Raw genomic sequence first — 22279 nt, 5'->3', positions numbered from 1 at the left:
GTGTTACACTGTTACATTACCAATTACATTACTTGCTCACTGCGGCACAGTGACAGCCCCCACTGTCGTTTTGTCTTTTAATAGAAATAAAAACCGTTTAGTTCAGTTGGACAACTGACGCTACATTATATACTGAAAGTTGCAGCACAGTGCAGCAGGAGTCAGATTTTACTTATTACATGACAAGAGTAAGGAGAGATGAATGACAAGACGATAGCAGAGGATTTGGTAGCCAAACGAAAAGAAAAATTAAGCTCAACAGATCCTGAACGTCATTGACAAATATCTTTTCTTGTAAAATATGCAGTCAGTACCGCCACTCCCTATACACAGAGAGTAGGCAGTCTGCATAGGGCAACAACTTCCAGCACCACTGCCTCCCCATGATCAAGATTGCAAATTCGAATGTGAAAAGGCAGCTTAAGTTTATTAAGTGGTGGATTTTTTTTATTACCATGACATCCTTACATGGCACATGTTTAAACTAGAGTTTCCTAAGACTGTTACCTTTACCATGGTCATGCATAATAGTCAATGACAAACAAATGCTGCAATTATATGAGGAAGTTAATCTGTTCTATTGTGTGTTTCAGGCCTGATGGATTCAGGTACTCAACGAGAGCTGCGTACAGCAGATCCCAGCCTCCACTTGCTCCGTCACGGCCAGTCCTGAGTATCGGGCGTTCACATCAACACACTTTGCCCGACCTCACCATCCCTTTATCTGCTTCTTCCCCATCCCACTCCTCCACTGGATCCTCTACCGGCCCTCCCACTCGCACCCGAGATGATCGGCAAGCTAAAGCAGAACTTACTAGTGGCCTGCCTGGTCATCAGCTCCGTCACGGTCTTCTACTTGGGTAGGCATGCCATGGAGTGCCACCACCGGATAGAGGAGCGCAGCCAGCCACTGGTGAGCAGCCTGCGTACCACTCTGCGTACGGGCCAGAACCTCAGTAACCCCTTCATCTACAATAAAGACATGCCTCTTATATTTATCGGCGGCGTCCCTCGCAGCGGCACCACTCTTATGAGGGCCATGTTGGACGCTCACCCCGATGTACGCTGTGGAGAAGAGACACGCGTTATACCACGCATCCTGGCCATGAAGCAGATGTGGAGCCGCTCTGGGCGGGAGAAAATGCGTCTAGATGAAGCTGGAGTGACGGATGAGGTCTTGGACTCAGCCATGCAAGCTTTCCTACTGGAGATTATTGTAAAACACGGAGAACCTGCCAACTTCCTATGTAATAAAGATCCCTTTGCTCTTAAATCACTCACTTATCTGGCTAAGATCTTCCCTCATGCTAAGTTCATCCTCATGGTCCGCGACGGCAGGGCCTCCGTCCACTCTATGATATCCCGTAAGGTCACCATTGCTGGCTTTGACTTGAGCAGCTACCGGGACTGCCTAACAAAGTGGAACCGGGCCATTGAGACAATGTACACACAGTGCCTGGAGGCAGCGGACAAGTGCCTTCCTATGCACTACGAGCAGCTCGTTCTGCACCCAGAAAAGTGGATGAGGACGCTTCTGAAATTCCTGAACATTCCCTGGAACGATGCAGTTCTGCACCACGAGGAGCTCATTGGAAAAGTAGGAGGTGTTTCGCTCTCCAAGTAAGTGCCTTTGACTTGTGTGAGGGTCCTGAATGCTTCAACAGTTCTTGTTTAGCTTGTGTGGGGTCAGGGGTTTCCTCTCTGATTTAAACAAGTTATATTTGTTTTCTTGTAAAAGCCAAGGCAGGGTTTTGAGCCTAGTATTCCAGCATGAGTATCTTGGGTTTGTGAGTCATCTGGAAAAATTAAGCTCGGTTCAGTTATCTTACCTAGTTAATATCACCAGCCAATTGTGTCACACAGGCTATGTTTGGCATACTAGCGTACTGCTTACGGCGCACTGCACAGTAAGCTGTGTACTGCCTATTATTTAAAAAAGTGTGTGAAACAGCATGTGATGTATTATGACGTTTCAATCAGTAATACACTACATTGCTTTTACATCCTTGTCTCATTAATACAGAAACTGTGGAACAGTGTGTGAAGAACATTGCTGTCACATTGCATTGTTCTGCATAGTATTGTTATTTTAGCATTATTTATAGTATTTATTAATATTTTGAAATAGCTTTTATATTTATATTTAATTTGTTTTTATTTTATTGCAATTAGTTGCCAAGGAAACATTTCTTATATTCATTTGTTTGTTTTTGTTTTAAGTTTTTCATAATTTTTTTTATTTTATTTCAGCTTTTTAAGTAACAAAAACAATTTGACAATTTCTTGACTAATCACGAAAACAAGTGATTAGTCAAGAAAAAGCTATATAATATTGGTAATTACTTCCTTTTATTCGCCACCATGGAAATGGGTTGTAAAGTCAAGTGCGAGGCATTAGATCACCTGGGTATTCCATTCATGCAGAAAGTTCATATACTGTGCATTGTGTGCATACTATATGCTCCAGAAATAGTCAGACTAGTATGGTAGTGTGCTATTCCAAACATAAACAACACTTTGTGTACGCGTTAACCGTGATAATTTATTTGGAGATGTGTGTGGGAGTTTTTCTCTCTGTCAGACTCGGACTATAACTGTACATGCGTTGAATTTCTCACTGACCAGGGATGCGTTATTCTCAGATAACAACTTGATAATCCCTAGGGTGCAATTGTGTACAGGATCAGTTTGACCACAATATGTTGTGTTGCAGCTTTTAGGGTATGTTCATGAATATAATGAGTTTTCTGCACAGTTCATGCCCTGAATAGACCAAACGAAGGGGTGTAGTTCACCGGCAACATTCCTGCTGCAATAAAACACGTAGTTGCATGTTGGAACATGAGTCCCAATTTTTTTTTTTTCAATCGGAAAACTTGATGTATAATGTAAAGACTGCCATCTGATGTCATAGTTTGTTAAATTCGTGCCTTTTTTTTTTTTTTTTTGTAAATGCAACCTTGTTTTGTCAAATGCTTTTCAGATGTAATTTGTTTCTGCACTTTAGGGAGCTACATATTCAAGAACAGAACAAGGTTAGTCGCTTTTTCATTAATCACTCTGAAAAGAAAAATCCCAACTACAAAGTGCTGGTCACATGGTGTGGCTGTGGTTTAAGACCTATTAGATATATACACATGGCCTGCAGAAGTTATCGAAATCTCCAAAGCACAAAGGGTCATCGCCATTGACGCATGAATCAACTGAGCCCTTTTATGTCCCATGAAGAAATTTGGCTTCTGTCTAGTGTCTATTTTTAGAAATGAAAAGCTTATGGTCAGAGAGGGCCCACACATTCTTTTTCTTTTTTATTTGGAATTTGGATGCTGTAGAATATCTCTTCTTTCCCCTCTTTGTTCTCAAAGCATCTCAGGTCTATCTTTCATGTTCAAATATCTTTGAGCTGAATGAACCGCAAACTTTGTTCTGACCTTGTTCTATCCTCTCTCCTCCTCAGTTCTTTTCACTTCCTTTGGATTAGAGCTAGGCAATATTATAATGACAACAACACAACTTGGTTTTTTTTTTTGCACTATTTCACAGAATGTTTATGTACAGTACTCTTATTTATTTTAAAAGGATGATTTCAATTTGCAAACGCCATCGCACACCTGCAGGTGATAGGTGCGTGGGAAAAAAAAGACCAAGTAAGTAGGTCAAAAAAACAAGGAACTCCCGCACACTATCAGTACTTGCAAATGAGTATCTCAATTTTATTAGCAACATTTCGGTCTCACGACCTTCATCAGGCATGTACAACTCAATCCCATTTAAAATAATCACATGACAAATCAACGTACATATCCATTTGTAACCAATTAGGCTCAATGACTGAATACATAATTAACACCACATCATCATAAACGGCTGCAAACATAATAAATAAAAAAAAGGGAAAACAACGAGGAGAAAAACCGTTTAATTATAACATCACATTAAATAATGCTTCATCATTCATACCCCTGGGTGATAAAGTCTGAAGGGTAAAAGTCCGAAACAGCTCACGTCTCTGTAAAAGCACGTCAATATCGCCCCCTACGTTGGCACACTCACTTTTTTAATCCCACAAAAACGCAAGGAGGAAACATCGTTCAAAGCTAGAAAATGAGCCGCAACTGGATAAATTAAACCTTTTCTTCTGATAGAACTCTTATGTTCACTAATTGTTTGCTTTAATTGACGTGACGTTTTTCCCACTTAACCTAAACCACAAGGACAACGAATCAAATAAACAACTTGAAACACAAGTAATCACAGAATTAATCATATATTTTTTACCAGTTCTTGGATGACAAAAAACATGATGTTTTAAGTGTATTATTGCACTGAGCACAATTCCCACACCGATAATTACCATTCTGTATAGGACTGAGTAAACTCTGAGACAGACGAGGACTAACATTCTGAAAATGGACATGTACTAGGCAATCTTTTAAATTCCTTGTCTGTTTATACACAATCAATGGAGGATGCTGAAAATTTTTGCTCAACTCTGGATCAGAAGACAACAAGTGCCAATACTTTTTAAATTAGGTGAATGAGTCGTAATAAAAGTAAAAGAAAACTTTTTTACTTTTTTTGTCTTCTTTTTAGGAAATCAGAATGTGTCTTTTGAAAAGATGTATTAAATTCTTCATCAATCCATTCTAAAGGGTAACCCCTATCTAAAACTTTCCTTTTCATGATCTTTGATTTTTCAATAAAATCTGAATCAGAATAAAAATTCTCCTTTATCTGTAGAACTGACTCTTAGGCAGTCTTTTTTTTAAAACAGTCGATGAAAACTGGTAGTGAGTAAAAGTGTGTTTCAATCAGCCTCTTTTGCTAACAAATTTGTAATCAAATTGCCTTCATTCTTCTGTACCCACATATCTAGGAAGTGTACTCTGAAAGAGTTGACTTCCGAGGTAAATTCAAAGTCGTCAACCAAGTTATTAAAAAAAAAATCTCGAGCCTCATGATCTCCCAAAAAAATACAGATATGTTGTCAACTGTATCTATACCATTTAATGTTACGTGAATAGAAAGGATTATTTTTCTGCATTCAATACATGAGCCCATTGCCGTACCACTAGTCTGAAGAAAAAAATCTTTCTCAAACCTGAAATAATTATATTTCAAAAGATAAGAAGCCATCTCAATAATAAACTCTGAGGGTGGACTTACATCCCCGCGTAACGAAAGGTAATGTCTAAGGGTACTAAGCCATTCCTCATGTGATATGTTAGTATAGGCTTGTTAAATCCAAAGTTAATAATAAAGAAATATCCGGTAAATCATGTAACTCGGAAATCTTAATGATAAAATCAGTAGAATCCCGAATATAAGCTGGTAACGAATGAACAAATGGTTTTATAAAAAAATCAATATACTGAGATAAGGGAGATGGGAGAAAAGGATGATTTCAAAATTAGATTTTTCTAGCAAGAAGTAAAATAAACTGAAAAATCCTACATATTATTGCAATAAACAATATGAAAATTCTTTTTATTTGCTATATGCTCAGTATTCACTAATAAACACTCATATTTACCTGCAAATGTGTTTACTAAATGTTTAGATGCAAATACATTTGTATATTTAGTATTTGCTTTTAAATGGCTTAAAATCATGTTAAAATCGATACGAAATTAATGCAATGAACTTAAAAATAGATATATAAACATATTTATTTACTATGCTCCATATACAGAGATAAACCAGATATACAGGTAAACAGATATACAGTGATAGTTACCTCATATATTTTCCCAATTTTTAAAGCAAATAAATTGAAACCTCTGTGAAAATTGAGTGAAGGTGAAAAACACTGATTTTGTTAAATTGTGTGAATCAATGCACTGATTTTTCTAAAATGTATATTAGAAACGTTAATTCTCAGGAGTCATGACACAAGGAGGGGGTGTGAAACTTGTTTACTGGCAGGGTGTTAGAAAACTTAATGGCAACATAAAAATGTGTTAAATTGCATTTCAAGATTAATTTTACATTGCCAACAAAATAACACTAAAGTTTAATTAATAATTTATAATAATAATAATACTGAAGTCTTACATAAAGCAGACTAAATCTAAAGCTGTAAGAGTTCAGAATCTCTGTAAACTGGGATTGAGATTTGAGCATTCAGCATGTTATTGGTGGCTGCTGTTTTTACACTGTGTCCACTCCTCTGAACATTTGGAGGGAAGCTGAAGGGCACAGAGTTAAAAGACAGTGTTTGTAGAATAGAGTGCGGTCAGTAAAAGCAGTGTTTATGGTCTGTTGTAGAATGGAAAGGGATGAGTTGGGAACACCTCAGCTGCTGAACACTCTGTGATTCTTCCAAAACCACGTAATGAAGGGATCAGTGACACACAGTATCATAAGCCATTGAATGGACAAGTGGATCGTGCCATGACACGTGCCATTTCTGTGCCAACCTTTGTTGAATAAGTGATTAATTTTCTGTTTTCACAATAAATCGAATTAAAGTAAGTAAATTACTAGGAATTTGACTGCCCAGTGTCCTAGAAAAGCTTTTGATATTTAAGGTAATTGTTTTTTTTTTAAACTGCCACAGTTTTTTTTACACCATTGTGGAACTCCTTTTTTTTTTTTTTTGACATTTTCCAAAATCCCAAACCTAAGTTATTGTACTTAAGCGTAAATGAAATGATGAGGTTTGTTAAGGTTAGGTGTGCTATTACAGTTCTAAATGACTAGGTGTGTCTGAAACCACATAGGTGCTACGTTTAATGAGGAACGAACTTTTTAACAAGGAGTGTTAACGTTTAAAAAAAAGTATGTTCTGAATAGCATGAATGTATTTAGTATGACTGCAATCCGGACGTACCACACATGGGATGGTAAAGTGTCCTTTGGATGTACACTTCAGAATCTCGGTGAAAGTAGTAGGTCACCTTGGTACTTTAGGCATATTTTTTATTAGTATGAATTCGGAAAAGCTAGTCATTTTTTTTTTGTACTGTTTTTCACCCACTATTTAGTAGGAAAGTATTTGGACGCAGGGACTGAGGAGGACGATTTTGGACTATATAACAAGAAAAAAATCTCCATATGCTTACAATGAAGGAAATTTGAGTCATAAATGGTCCAAAACACCAGCAAATGGTCACCAAATAGAATATATAATCAGTTTTTTTTTTCTCGCATTGTTGCAGCTTCCTAGCTCTCCTTTCTGGCAGTTTTTATACCAATACCACTGCAAAACTCACAATTCCTCCTACTGTTGCTTGATCAGGCTTTCCAGGCTTAATGGGGATTTCTGGAGATTTATGTGGTGCTGTAGGAAGAATCTCAAAGGAGGATCTGTGGTGACTTCAACAGGTATTTTACCGTTGTTGTTATTCTGCACCCATATCCCATGTGTCCTGAGGCAAGACTTGAGTGCTCCTGGTGTCTGCTTCAGTGAGTCCAACCCAGGCTCTGTTAAATTAACTAGAGTCCTTCTACTGACAAGATCCCTATTCCTGTACTTTCGTGGGCTCTTTGAAGGGTTGTCTGGCTGCTTTGGATATCCATAAAAATCCTTAATGAATGCTAAGTGACCGGTACTGCTGTTTGTCACGTCTCAGTGACAGTAGGCTTGAGAGACTTGGGTACTAACCTATCCCTCAGGAGAGAGATGAAGAAAGGGTAGATCTTGATTTCTTATGTCCAGATAATAGCACGTGCATTCTTCAGAACACCGTCTACATAAGCAAATATGTATTTAAAAGGGGGACATTATATGTAGCTTGTTTGCAGATGCATTATGGACATATTTTGTCCAAGACATTTTTCAGTCAGTGAGTTGAACTGGATCAACCTGATTTTAGTCATCCTCAAAGAATAGTTGCGAGGCCAAAAAACAAAGTATGAGCTTCAACTACCGACACCATAGTTACCATAGATATAATAATGTTTACAGCTGCAGATAAAGCCTTGGGAGCTGGAACCCAATTATGGTAAGGGACAATACTTTTCCAACACACACACTCTAAGCATTTGACCAATCACAACAGACTGAGATTTGGAAGGGGGGCTTTAAAGAGACAGGAATATAAACAGAGCGTTTCAGGCAGAGGGTTAAAAAGAGGTGCTGCAGCAATGTACAATATGATAATTCTTTTTAAACTTTACATTATGTAAATGTATTATAGCGGACCCTAAAAATAAAATAATAAACTTAAGCATAATACGGGCACTTTAAAATATGCAAAAATATGTTCTCTGAAACACCAATACAGCAAGTGGGTATAACGATTTCATGTCAGGGGTTTCATGTCTGTTGTGTAACATTTGATCTAAAGGTCTCCGATAAATTAGCATTGTGCACACATTCATGAATATTTCATCTGTCAGATGCATCTGTTTAGAACACCTCTCAAACATGATGTTGCAGCCCATCAGAGGAGCTCCCCTGTAGGACTCTGCCAAAGAGGCGCCTCTGCTCTCCTTGGAGGCATCAGAAAAAAGCATGCCAGCTCAAGCCTTCATGGTTCTGCAGTCCTTGAGGGGAACGAAACCACCATAGCTCATTTCGGAGAAGGCACTGATATGATTTTAGGCAGAGGGGAGCCTTTAGGGACCTAATGGTTGGCGATAAAACACTGAACCTCGCCCTTCATCCCAGAGGGGACGTACAAATACAAGTCCATTAAATTTGGCCCACAACACCTGCCAGGGGAGCGGCTCTCTGCACTTAGGTTTGTTAGAGGCGGGTCTCTATCTGTTTTTTTTTTTTTTTTGCAATTGATCAGTGGCTCACCACCTCTGACTCTGTCTCTGACTAACGTATGGGCCACCAGACATGAGCCTGCCAATTAACATCAATTCTGATTGCATGATTTAAGTGACTGTAGCAGAGACCTGGCCATTAGCACGAGTGGCCCATGTATAGCTCAGGGCTTTGTTATTTGGATTTAGTACTACACCGCCATGCAAAAAGCTCTAGTGCCCTCCATGAATAATTGACAAACAGCCAGAGACCATTAAGCCACTCTTCCAGAAGGTAGCTCCGCGTGACCTTACAAACGCGTATGCGTGTGTTTGTGTACTCGCAATAAGGCGAGAAAAGGACAGCGTATTTGTTTGAGAGCTGCAAAAATCAAGTGGATTGCCATCGTCAGTATCATGATATATGCAGCGTCTGCTGTCATATAGCTCCTGCTGAGGAGTAATGGATGTAGCAGTAGCAAAGTTAAATTATCTCTTTCATCTCTCTAACTCGGGCGCTTTATAGACAGCATAGTGATTTGTGTCGCTATTGGAGCAGTTACTGTACTGTACATATGGGCTGTGGGTGGTGAACACACACTGAAGATACTCACCTTTTATGGGAAATATGGGAATATAAGAATATTTTTCATGGCTAAATGTGTCGTTGAAGGGGAACGTGGTCTAGCGGCTGGCACATGTGCTCCTACACATGTGGGTGACACGAGTTTGGATCTGGCTTCCATCCTGTTCCTCTTCTCTTTCCATCATGTATTCTCCTTTGTTTTTACACTTTCCTCTGTTAAATGGAGTGGCCAAAAATAAAGACAAGAAAATCAAATAGTCACATTTAAAATAATTTCAATGTTTTTAGTAGGGCTGTCAATTGAACGTTTTTTTTTGAGTGTGTTAAATCACTGTATTTAAATCCAGTCCCATGACATCAAAGCTAATATAATAAATGATAATACAATTTTAAATGTGTTGTACTGGTTGAAATTGGATATTTAATTGTTCATTCTTATGATTTCATATCAAACATTTCTTACTGTGTAAATTAAATGCCACGTCAGAGCGACATTATACTATTTATTTATTAAATAAACATGTTTGGCTAGTTAAATTATGTTTGCGTTTCCCTCATTTATGTGTTGAGCACCACGTCGAGGAGCCATGAAGTAGTGACGCTGAGAGCAGGGAAATCTATTTGGAGCGCCTTATTTTATTAATTAAAATATCAATATTTCGCGCCAGTATATCGATTCTTGTATCGCACAGAGAAGTACAACGATATATTGATATTTTGTCCCACCCCTAGTCCATAATGGCCATGAAAATCATCATGTCAATCATCTTATACTTGTGCTTTTACAAAGCTTACAGATGCAAATCTCACCTCAGAGGGTGTCAGCTCTGTATCATAAAGAGATTCATACCAATGAGCGTCAGTGCAGGCTGACTGCGTGTTTGGCATGTGTTGGCCATAGCAACTGCGGAACAGAGGATGTTATTTTCTAGAGAATAGCATGACGCATCCACTGCAAGGCTGTCAGAAATGGCTTTTCCTCCTGTCCACGCTTACTTGTGCTTGCGCTTACTTTTGTTTTTTAATGAATGATTTGAAGTTTTCCACTGAGGAAAATAACTGCCGCAAAGAAAAAAATGGTCCTTTCTGTCCTGGGAAAGAGTAAATCTATTAATCATGTTGCAGCCGAAGTGCAATTCTAATGTAAATGGATTAGAGAAGTGAAGGACTGCGTCGGCCAGGGACTTGAACAATGAAATGTACAGCGGAGCGGCTTGCCAGTATAAATGGACTTTGTGGTGCCTGGGGAGAGAGGCAGGTCTCTAACGCTGAGGTCGGGGAGGGTGTGATGGGAAGGTGAATTCAATAACTCACAGACCGCTGTGTTCTTGCATTCCAGGAATAAGAGGAGACGAGAACTAGATTTTTTTTTTTTCTTTAAAATTTTTAGATTGCACACCTCAGAATATTGGACTTTACGATTGTATTTATGAAGACTGTGGCAGCTCATGACTGTCTCCAGTCACGGTCCTGTGAGTAGTGTTTGAGGAGGCATGACGAGGCAGGTTGTCACAGTGACTTCTGGGGCATTTGCTTGGTTGCACACATGCACACACAAAGCATGCCAGCATGAGTCTTGCTGCTGGTTTTGTGTCATTGTTTGCTGTATTGAGGGATTATAGGCTCAGGGTGTTCACGGGCTGTTTTGCACTGGATCCACACAGTACTCTGATGTGGAGCTGACGATCCCCCGTGTCTTGGCTGCAGATGGAGATTGAGTATAATAATCTGTTTCCCATCTGGAGCCAGTGTTCTCTATGAGGGAAGAAATAATAAAACGGGGAATATGGCCTCAGTTACTCTATCCGACTCCAACTGCAGTCATCTCAGCCCAAAAAAGAGGCAGCATTGAAAGTTGGGAAAACAGAGAGTGAGCATTTGTGAGTCATATCCAGGTCATATTTCACTTTCACTTTACTTGAATATACTGTGTATAATATTTATTTATTTTTATTTTTTACAAAATATGATTTTATATTTTTTTTATTGTATTGTATTTCTATTCTACTTCACTTCACTTCTTCCACCAAAAAGCCTGATTACTGTAATGTAAAAAAAGTATCATTATTGTAATACACTTTACTTTTTAAATAAAAATTAGCAAATTAAAAATAGCATACAGATAGTAAAATTATGTATAATTACTACTTTTAATATAATAATGAGATGGAGGGAATAATGTTCTTAATTGTTAAGAAAAAAGTATTAGAATTTTATTTTCGGGGGTAATATGACCCACACATGTTCTAGACAGGCTTTGTGAGATTGACCCAATATTTGCTGTTCCCATCTGCTGTCATAGGAGATGGGTGTTCAGTAGTTTGGTCCAGTATTCTTGGAAAAAAGGTTTATTTAATCTCTGGGCAAATATTAGTGATATCTGTAACCTATATCCTCCTAGGCAAGGCAAGGCAAGTTTATTTATATAGAACATTTCATACTATGGTAATTCAAAGTGCTTTACTCAGAAATGAATTAAAATGATCACAAAATAAAAGCAAGGAAATTTAAAATGGTTATAAAAGGAATTAAAAGAGATATAAAGTCAAGTGATAGTTATAAAAGGAATTAAGAGTAAAAAGATTATACATATAGATTAACTTCTCATCTGGCAAAACACCGGTGTATCACATTTTTCACAGCTCCCAATTTTACTCTGAGATTTTCACATGGTGATTACACTGTGTCTGTGTTCTTTCGGCGCGCCTAAGAAATCTTTTGGATTTCTCCCGATTTTTCCCTAAAATCGGAGAGGAGGACCGGACTGACTCACGGAGTAACCTCGGGTTCACTAAACCCCACCAGTCCGCACCCGAAATATTTGTTCAGAAACTTTAGGAATGGAGTCGATCCAGTCCACACCCCACAGAATCTCGAGTTTAATTACACGTCAAACTCACTACTCCACCACAAACCCAGGTCACCAGCATGGTTTTCTCTCAATTTCCCCAATTAAGTAATTTATGTTTGTCGATCTCTTACCCAATTCTCAGTGGCACTTGAGTTCAGTTTAGAATCAAAAGGAGAATGCAGAAATAAAATACAGTGCAATCAGTCAGACGTACAGTGTGGATACAGATATAAAAAGAATTAAAAGAGTAAAAAGATTAGAGATTAACTTCTCATCTGGCAAAACGCCGGTGTATCATATTTGGCACATCTGCTTGTTTTACTGTGAGGTTTTCCCATGTTTATTGTTCTGTGTCTGTGGTGTTTTTTCAGAACACCTAAGAAATCTAATCCTAATGAGTAAGCCACGTTCTCTCTAAATAAAAATCTGGCATTTTCTGGTTTATCCATGGGTTTGTAAATATTTAATTTCAGACATGAATAATTTACCCAGGGTGTGACATAATGCCTGATTCATTTTTAATATCTCTGCAAATTTGAATCCACATATTTTATGGTGCAGTGATGGAAGCAGCTTATTTAGCAGGTTCTGCTGTTAGAAAGTAGGATATGCTCTACAGTAAGCAGTAAAAACTAGACGATAATTATTTATTTGGGTTCAATAAAACCGGTAAGCTATTTTACTCCAGCATAAAGCCATTGAAACTCTGCCAGGTTGTGCTGAAACTTACACATCTAGACTAAAAAATCAAGAAACATTCATCAATGTCATTGTACCCTAATCAAATATAAGGATAGTGTGGAATATGAAATGAGATACATTTGGGAGATGGTCTTGGAGAATGAAAGGCCATTCATTTGAAGCATTACACACAGCCTAGTGCTTTCTTTAATTGTATTGCCTGATCTAATCAGACCCATTACTGTGGTAAGATTCAATTCACATTTATTTTTATAGCGCGCTTCACAATACAAATCATTTCAAAGCAGCTTTACAGAAAGTGCATGAGTCCATATTGCAATTTAGAGTGATCTGTTATCAGAGGTAACTGTCCAAGTTATGTATTTCAGAAATGTACATGTACAAAATCACAGTTGGCGAAAAATGTATTAATTTAAACTATGTTATGTAATATGTAATAATTTAATGCAGAAACAATGAGCTCATTGAAGTAATGAATACTTGTTTAAGTAAGACTATACAGTAAAACTGTAAAGCACCCGTGTATGTGTTCCTGCTCCAATGACACGCTCCTTTTCCTGTACAGGGTAGAGAGATCTACAGACCAGGTGATCAAGCCTGTCAACGTGGAGGCCTTATCCAAGTGGGTGGGTAAGATCCCCCCGGATGTGCTGCGGGACATGCCTGTCATCGCCCCCATGCTGGCCAGGCTCGGCTATGATCCCCACGCCAACCCTCCCAACTACGGCCGGCCCGACCCCCTTGTCCTGGACAACACAAGAAGGGTGAGCATCGCTACATTCTATCTTCTGTGGTGACTTTTTTCAATTGTACCTTAAAGCACCTCGACCTAATTTTCCTCCATCCGCTACTAAATCATCTCGCTGCTATTATTAGATCAGACATGTACGTATTCGACACATTGCCAAGTATGCGGGTTAAAAGTGTTCCTCAAACTGGGCTATATGTTATGAGACTGGGTTCAGAGGATTTGGTATCGCTTAGCTTTTGTGCTCAGTATTTGTTTTTTTACTTTCTAATCTAAGTATTAAAAGCCATTTACATTCCACACATCTTGCAGGCGCAAGCATCTCCATTGTGTGAAACAGGTACTTGGGTGTGAGTTGCACCTCTGGGATTAGAGTAGATCGTGTGTGTGTGTGTAAAATATATATCTTTTTTTTAGCTATATTGCTTGGAAAGCTAGAGGCTAAGGTTTCAAAAAAGACAAGTCTTAAATTAAGGATAAATACAGTTAAACATGTTGATAGAGTTGTGTTTGAGAGACTTACAATATAAAGATGAAGTGGGTGTTCTTTATAAAGAACCAAACATTGATTGACACTATTGAATCCATTTTGTCATCATCATTTCTCTGAGGTTATTGATTGCTATTGATTCATGGTTCACTGGTGGATATAGACCCAGCTTACTGCCTGCTATTTTTTTAAACCTTAATAAATGTACATTCTATTATGAGCCGAGCTTGTCGATTGACATTCCCTCATTAGCATTATTTTCTATTAATTTCACTTCATTATGTGTCATTTCTTTCTAATGTGAAGCTTACTGAATATGGATATGTTGCAAAACTATCTCTGCCGTCTCAATCTTCTTTACAGCGCTAAAGATTAGATCAATTTGTAGGCTAATTTAGTCTATGACAGTTCAAGAGTAGTTGTAGCTGCTAGCATTACTTTATCATCAATAGCTCAATAACGGAAATATTACCTCGGAGTGTCCCTTTCTTCTCGCTCTGACTGGAAGTCTCGTTTTTGTAAAGAGAACTTGGGCTCAGTTCTTACATCAGCAGTATTACACCACACTCCCTCACAGCTGCTATCCATTTGCGGCGGTTAATGACGAAATCAAATGCTAAACTATGAAGAAAACAAAAAGAATATAAAATGTGTTTAATACTCCATAAGAGCCTTCAAGGTTTTGAGGTGCTGTGATTTACAGTTGTGCCTGGTTGTTGCACTGTCCTAGCCTAGAAATCTAGACGCACCCTAGCGGCAGCAAAAATTATTTTGCAGCAAAGTGTGGTCTAGCAACTCTCCGTAGACTTTTGAGCTGGAAAAAGAAAAAAATTGGTCCGGCCAATCAGATCGTGTAGAGTCGGCGGGCGGGCTTAACATAATGACGGCAGAGTTATTATGACGGTTCTGGGTGATTTCCATAGGTGATTTCCTTCTGCTTGAAAACAAAGAAGATGCTGCTGGCGAACAGCGGTCTTTCGAATCGGCTTTGCCCGCGACTCTGGATGACTTGGAGTTAAGAGAACGTCACTTAAGTCATTCCTAAAAAAGGAAGATGTGTTCAGAGTTTTGACGACCGGATACGGCAAAAGTTTAATATACCAACTAGCTGGTTCACTGGTGGAAAAACGCATGGGACTCACTCAGCCACCGCCGTTCGTTGCTCTGGTTGGTTGTAGCGCTATCCTATTGCGTGCCGAGGGATATTGAAAGACAACCGTTTATCCCGCCCCTCGGATTGAGGTATGCCAATTGTGAGTTCCCAGACCTAACATCTTGATGTAGGTCTGGCTTGCCAGGCTAGCACTGTCCATGTGCCATACTAAATAATGGATACCATGCCACTCAAGGTGAGCTAGGTGGTCTTGTCATTCACTATGACTGGGCCAAGATAAATCTTCACTATATTAGTCTCTTTCCATGTTGAATCAACACAAAACTTAGGAAAATTGCATGACTTGATGGAGTGCTGACTGTGGTGGAAAGCATTTTTATGCTACTTGAGCAGTGAACCACAGTCACGGTGAAGAGTGCGTTGTTTTTTTTTTTGTCCCCTTCAAGGTCTGGAAGAGGCCCCTTTCGAGCTCTATCAGAGTGTCGGAGGGTTTGATGGGAAAGCTGTGTCAGATTCTTATCCTTGGGAAATATCAGAGGTTTTGAATTGGCTGGGCAATGTTTTCTGGCCACATCTTCATACCGGTTGCCCCTTTTCTTTGCTGTAGGAACGTGATTGTGATCGGACCGTCTCGAAATCCAGTGTGAATGTTTTTAAAGGGATAGCTCCCCCAACCTCAACCTTAACTTACTCTGTCTGCAGTTGCGCTCTGCTTTGTCATGACAGTTGTTCCCTCTTTCCCACACAGAGAAGATTCCTTTTAGTTGAGCAATTGCTGTTTTTATCATTCTCAACGATTCAATTGGCGCCAATCTCTGTCAGTTCCATATGTTTCTCTTGAGTAAAACTCATTCTGTTCTTCTCACCGAAACACTGTGGTCTTCAAAGCCCTGTTTTCTTTGAAAAGGAGGATTATTCGACTAACAAATTCTGAAAAGCTATTGAAGTTTTCTGCGCACATGGGCAAAATCGTGAATGTTTATTGTTTTCCTCGGGGGTGTTTAAAAAAAAGAAAACTGGGTACAGGAGTGTGCTGTTTGTTTGTAATTGTTTTGTATTTCATCTTTAATTTGTTTGTTTGTGTTTTTACACACAGATTGGCTGGTTTTGTGCATGCTTGTGCCTGACGTAGCAGTCCAGATTTCATTCAGCATTCTTTTGAAAAGCTATTGTTGTAGTCGCTCCCCTTCAACAGCCAGATCCATCTTTCTGACTCGAGCGTGTGTGTGTGTGTGTGTGTGTGTGTGTGTGTGTGTGTGTGTGTGTGTGTGTGTGTGTGTGTGTGTGTGTGTGTGAGTGAGTGAGAAGCACATCTGCAACGCATTAATGTGTATTTCCCCTGGATCAAGCACAGCTGCATGGATCAGTCGTTAAGCCTCCCCCTTCCCTCCTTCGACATGGAGTACGACACACACACAACAGTGAAGATCTAAGATCTGCTCACAAGGTGTGCAATGCAGACAGACCGTAACACAGAGCGAGTGCTGTAAAATTTGTGACTGTGGTGCGACTATTTTTGAAGTCTAAGAAGCAAGCTGAGCTTCAGAGGGCAAAGAATATGAGCCGTTTTATTTCGACTCGTTTTAACATCCATTAAATTCAGAGTTTCTTTGTGCTTCAAGTATTGCAGTGCTTTCAGGATAGGTCAGTAGGCCCCTCATTTGCTCGTATTGTATTCTCAGGCCTTGGTGTGCTGAAATCAATGCAAACTAAGTATGTAGGTCAGTGACCAATATGTGCCTTGAAATGTACTCTTTGTGTACATTCATGTTGGTTTCATACGATTTGGAAAGACGATTTCATGATTTGGCATGGTTGGCATGTTTATAGGCATGGTTTGTAGGGAATTACAAACCTGTGCACATATATTCAAACGCACATAACTATAGAATCAGTTCTTAATGCGCATGTGAACGCCATCAGCGTTTATCACAGGTTCGCGTTTAAAGTCTGTTTAGAGAGAACGGTGTTGTCTTAGCGGCCCCTAATTTAATAACAAATGATCATTTCTACGGAAGTGAATCAATCAAAACTAACTTTAGCTGAAAAACAACATTATTCAAGAACCGCTATAAAACCAAACCAATCTCTGTTACCTTAAATTATATTAAGTTTATCTCTGTAAAGCTGCTTTGAAACAATCTACATTGTTAAAAGCGCTATATAAATGAGGATGACTTGACTGACTTGACTTGGAAAAACTTTTCTACCATTTTCAAGAATTTTTAATTTAATGACTAAAAATGTCATGTAGTGTAACCATCAACTAAAAGTAAAAACATATTTGTTATATGATATAATTTTTGTTTGAATTAGGGATGGCCCGATACCATTTTTTTTCAAACCGATACGAGTACGAGTATTTACATTTGTGTACTTGCCGATACCGAGTACCGATACCGATATTTCTACCGCAAAAGTAATAGGCTCCCAGAAAAGAAGACGACTATTTTAGAACACAGGTTAGAAGACTGTTTTTATTTTCTTCTCTGCTTGTTTTAACAAGTCTAAAAAATAAATAAAAATTAGTAAAATAATAAATGTATTAACACACAAACCGCTGTTAATTTAACATAAAAGCAAGCAGGCTACTGCGTGCATGGTCTGGCATGACTGAATGCGCGCAAAGTGCGCTCCCTTAATAAATCCTTAAAGCTGACAGTTCATCGCGATCTCACACATCTCTGTTATTATCAATGAAGCTGACTGCACAATCAATCTTTCATAATATCCACACTTTGTTTGTTATAATTAGAGGATTTGCCAGCATGCAGAATTCAGCACTGAACAAAAAAGTCCGTTTTGAGCGGTGAGGGGAGTCTATCTTAAATGCTTCTGATTGGCCATTGCGTTCCAGAAATCAACACATATGTCTGTGATTGGCTACATCGCTCAACGCTGTAACCATGTTATGAATAGAAACTCTGTCCTGTAAATCGTTTCTATTTTGTTGTAGTTGTTCTTGTTGCTTTTCTGCAAGAGATTAAGAAAAATCTTTTAGTTTTTATGTTTTATTCATAGATATTTCTAGTTTGCGGGAGTCCCGCGAATCGTTTTATTCTCCCGTAACCCGCACACACAGAGTGAGTGCATTACCGCCCGCGCGCGCGCTCGGCCATCAGATCTATGATGCGTCTTCAGATGTTTAATTAGATTGCTGGTGTTAAACGATGTACTTTCTTTCCCTCCTCTCGACACCTTAGCTGAACATAACTCACAGTCTGCCTTGCTGTTGTCATCATCCCTTATCTTGAAATGAGCCCAAACCGCCGACATTAGCGTATACTTTCCTATGCCTCAGTTCACCTCGACAAAGCACTCGCGGCGGCCAGTTTCGTTTTGCAAAATGTACGTGGTATCAGTGCGTGGTATCGGCGAATTTTTATGAGTACGAGTACGAGTATATTAGGACAGTATCGGCCCGATCCCCGATGCCAGTATCGGTATCGGGCCATCCCTAGTTTGAATCATTATTAAAAAATATTTTTTATATAAACCATTCAAAAGTTTGGAGTTGGTAAGAAATATTTTATGTTTTTAAAATAAGTCTCTCATTCTCACCAAGGCTTCATGGATTTGATCTAAAATATAAATGAAATATTATTACAATTTAAAGTATTTTTTTTCTATTTTAATATACTTTAACATATATGTGATGGCAAAGCTGATTTTTCAGCATCATTACAACACTCTTCAGAGTCACATGATCCTTCAGAAGTCATTCTAATATGCTGATTTGCTGCTCAAGAAACATTGTTGAAACAAGTTGTGCTGCTTAATAATTGTGTAAACCAGGATTCCAAGATTCTTTGATCTATAGTAGTTCAAAAGAACAGCATTTATTTGGAATATAAATCTTTTGTAACATTTTAAATGTCTTTACAGTCACTTTTGATCAATTTAACACGTCCTAATGGAATAAAAGTGTTAAATTAAAAAAATCATACTGACCCCAAACTTTTGAACATTAGTGTATATTACAAGGTAAAAAGTTTTACATATATCATCATCGTGAAATTTTTACTGTAGTAGTAGGCACCCGAAATGTATACTTACTTTCACATTGAATTTCTCACCCAAATCTCATGAGTACAGCAGAATGCAGTTGGTGACATTGTGGAAACAGTATTGAAGTGATGAGAGGTGATGGTTTGTATCCACAGGAGCATCCAAGTGTGGCAGTATTTTGATTCGTATTGGTAAATTTAGTTCTCGTTAGAGTCCCACCGGATGAGGATCTGCTTATATTGTGGAAAGAAAGTGACAAGTGCACGAGAAACTGTCGCTTGTCAGACCGGTATAAGCAATCATATGCAAAAGGTTCTGACTTTCACCATGTATCACCTCTTTTTCTGAATAAGCATGTGAAATGCTAAAATTGTGATGTCTTTAAATATAAAAGAAGTTAGATACATGTACGTTTTAATTTCCAATAAATTGCTCGTTCTAAGTGTCAGAGCACTCGACTATAAAATCACTCAAAATGTGTGTCCTATTGCAAAAACATTTGCATATAAAACAACTGCCTGGAATGTTTCAAAATGAAAACCTTCAGTGTAAGAGGAGCATTTAGGCTTGTATGTACATTACTTGAATACATGGTTTTCTCACAGCGACTATCTGTGTTTTTGATTAATTCGGCCTTCTCCTTCACATGATGTCCTTGCTGTAAGCTCTGAATGCAAGTCTTTTAGCCATTTCTGTACAGTATAGCTGTAGAAACGGCTTTGAAGTCGCAAGCCTCTAAATAACGAGGTTTCCTTGGTAACAGGGGCGAATTTTAAGACTCCAGTTTATCAGAGAAAAAGCTGCAATGTTGCACAGTCATGGTGCTGGTCTGTAGAACAGACCTCAACTCGAGCACAGGGCCACAGCTGAGGTCTGGTGAGATCTGATGGCTTTTGCAGCTGCGCTTCCTTAACATGTCATGGCTTTGTCTTCCTTGTTTCGAGGCGGATTCGAGGCAAACCAGCTATTTGTGTTGCATTTCACTCAAACGATTTCTCAGTGTTGCATCAATTACATTATCAAATTCCTTTCTTTGCATTTTTACTACCGCTTAATTGTTTTCATAAAGTCTCTTGTTAAGACCTGATGAAATCAAATTGAGAGTTTTGTGGCTTTTAGTCCATGTCTGTTAGCTTTGAGGGCATCTAAATTCTAGTGCACTCACAAAGAAAATGAACATTTATTATGTAATATTTATTTATCTCCAAACTTCCAATTTGTGAAGAGGCTTTAATGAGAGTACATTTTTAAATTTGAATAAAATAAGTACAACGTTTTGTATCAGTACAAAATGTTTAATAACCCATTAAACATGAAATAATTAATAATTTAAGACATTTCTGCTCAAAATTAATTTAAAAATTATACATAAAAATTTTAGGGTGAACTATCCCTTTAAATTGAATCTTTTTGGCATAAAGGGTTCTTTAAAACTGAATCAAGAACCCTACAGTTATACATTGAACCCATTGAACTTTTATTTTTCTTAGGGTGTATGACTTTACTTCTTCTTTTGTGGAACATAAAAGAAGATATTTTGAATAATCTTTCTCTTTCTGTCTATACAATGGAAGTAGATTGGGTCCAAAATGACACCGCCGCACAACATTGTTTTCCATTGTATATAGACAAAAAAAAATCTTCAAAATATATTTTTTTGCGATTCATTCTGCAAAATAAAAACCTTACGGGTTTGGAACGACATGAGGGTGAGTATATTTTGTGTACATGGAAAATACTAAATACATTTTGTGTGAACTGTGCCTTTTTAAGAACCCTTTTTCTTCTATAAAACATCAGTAACAGGTTGTTGAAACTACAGCCCGAAAGCTATTGACATCCATTCTGAATATCATTGCACTTTTTCAATGCTTGTGTCCTGTGGTAATTAAGCTTGGACCTAATTTCTTGTGGCAGTAATGCACCATTTCTTCAATTAAGTATTGTAACTTTAGTTGGTAATATTGATCTGAGCACTCCAGACTAAATGGGCATAATGAAGGTAGCACTATCACATGTCCAGTTAGTGAAAAATAAGCAGATTAGCGTAATTCAATGCTTGCAAGGTAAAAGGAACACTTTTGAGAGTTCAAATGGTCATGTGTCTACTGAAGCCGTGAATTTAGGTCCTGTTGACATTTTTACCAGGTCACAGCAATCTTGACCTGTGCAGTCATGCCATGAGTAAGCAAGAAATGAGGAAAAACAGCTGTTAAAGACACTATACATACACTTAATAGTAAAAAACTATTTTCATGGGATCCCTGTCAACTGCTTCTATAGTTATCTATCGTGCTTAGCTGGTGTCTTTTGCTTATCTCACTTTCATCTGGTTTGTTTATGCAGATTCAACATGATCCACCCAAACTATGTAGGACACCGGTAACATGAGGACGGATGTATGTAGTTGCCCAGGTTTCAGTGACATTATCTTATCAAGACATACCGGTATGTTAGTTTCTGTGTTTTTTGACAACAGATTGACTCTTCCTGGTCCATATTGTTGCACTTCACAAAGGCTTCTATATAATGCAGAGAATAAGTGACAGTCATTTGCTTCTCCACCCTTTAATTGTCTGTCATCGGTCTCCTGTGAATTAGTACATTTTGAATCCTGTCCAAAGCCACAATCGATACCTATTAAGTGACTTTGCAGCGTCGTCATGATTCGTGTTGGGAAATTGATATAATGATCAATAAGTCGGTCTCAACTGCGCTGCTAGTGGCATCATGTGGAAACGGTAGTGTTTAGCTGTACTAGAGGCTTGGCAGCAACATGCCAAATATGGCAGTTTGTTGACCAGAAAAGGAGGTCATGTGGATTAGAAGTTCGATTCAGTTTTGTGTAATACTTTATATAACTTGTATAACAAGAACTAGATTTTCTGGAAAAACAAAAATCAAAAAACATGATTCCCTTCATGTCCATTTAATCAAAATTTTTTTAATAAATGAATAGTTTTAGCTAACGATAACAGCACTGGTTCTCATTCATGTTCATTGCACAAACAGTGTGGATTATGGTTAGTGAGTTACACGCTGAAGCTCAATTATAACTTTTTATCCATAGTTGATACAGTGTG

General features: G+C 38.3%; 1 protein-coding gene across 6 annotated transcripts in view; it reads left to right on the top strand.

Annotated features, from left to right (window-relative positions):
* The window catches only part of tpst1 (tyrosylprotein sulfotransferase 1), a 361312-nt gene that overhangs the window by 12403 nt on the left and 326630 nt on the right, over positions 1-22279 (top strand). For all 6 annotated transcript variants that reach the window (XM_056263309.1, XM_056263312.1, XM_056263310.1 and 3 more), the window contains exons 2-3: positions 594-1620; positions 13402-13600. In XM_056263309.1, coding sequence (XP_056119284.1) covers positions 788-1620; positions 13402-13600 — 1032 coding nt within the window. In that variant the 5' untranslated portion in view covers positions 594-787. The remainder of the gene's footprint in view (positions 1-593; positions 1621-13401; positions 13601-22279) is intronic.

The sequence above is a fragment of the Rhinichthys klamathensis genome, unplaced genomic scaffold (genome assembly GCF_029890125.1).
Source record: "Rhinichthys klamathensis goyatoka isolate OS25496 unplaced genomic scaffold, OSU_Roscu_1.1 h1tg000206l_1, whole genome shotgun sequence".
NCBI classification, from domain to species: Eukaryota; Metazoa; Chordata; class Actinopteri; order Cypriniformes; family Leuciscidae; genus Rhinichthys; species Rhinichthys klamathensis.
This window is presented reverse-complemented; position numbering and strand designations above follow the sequence as displayed.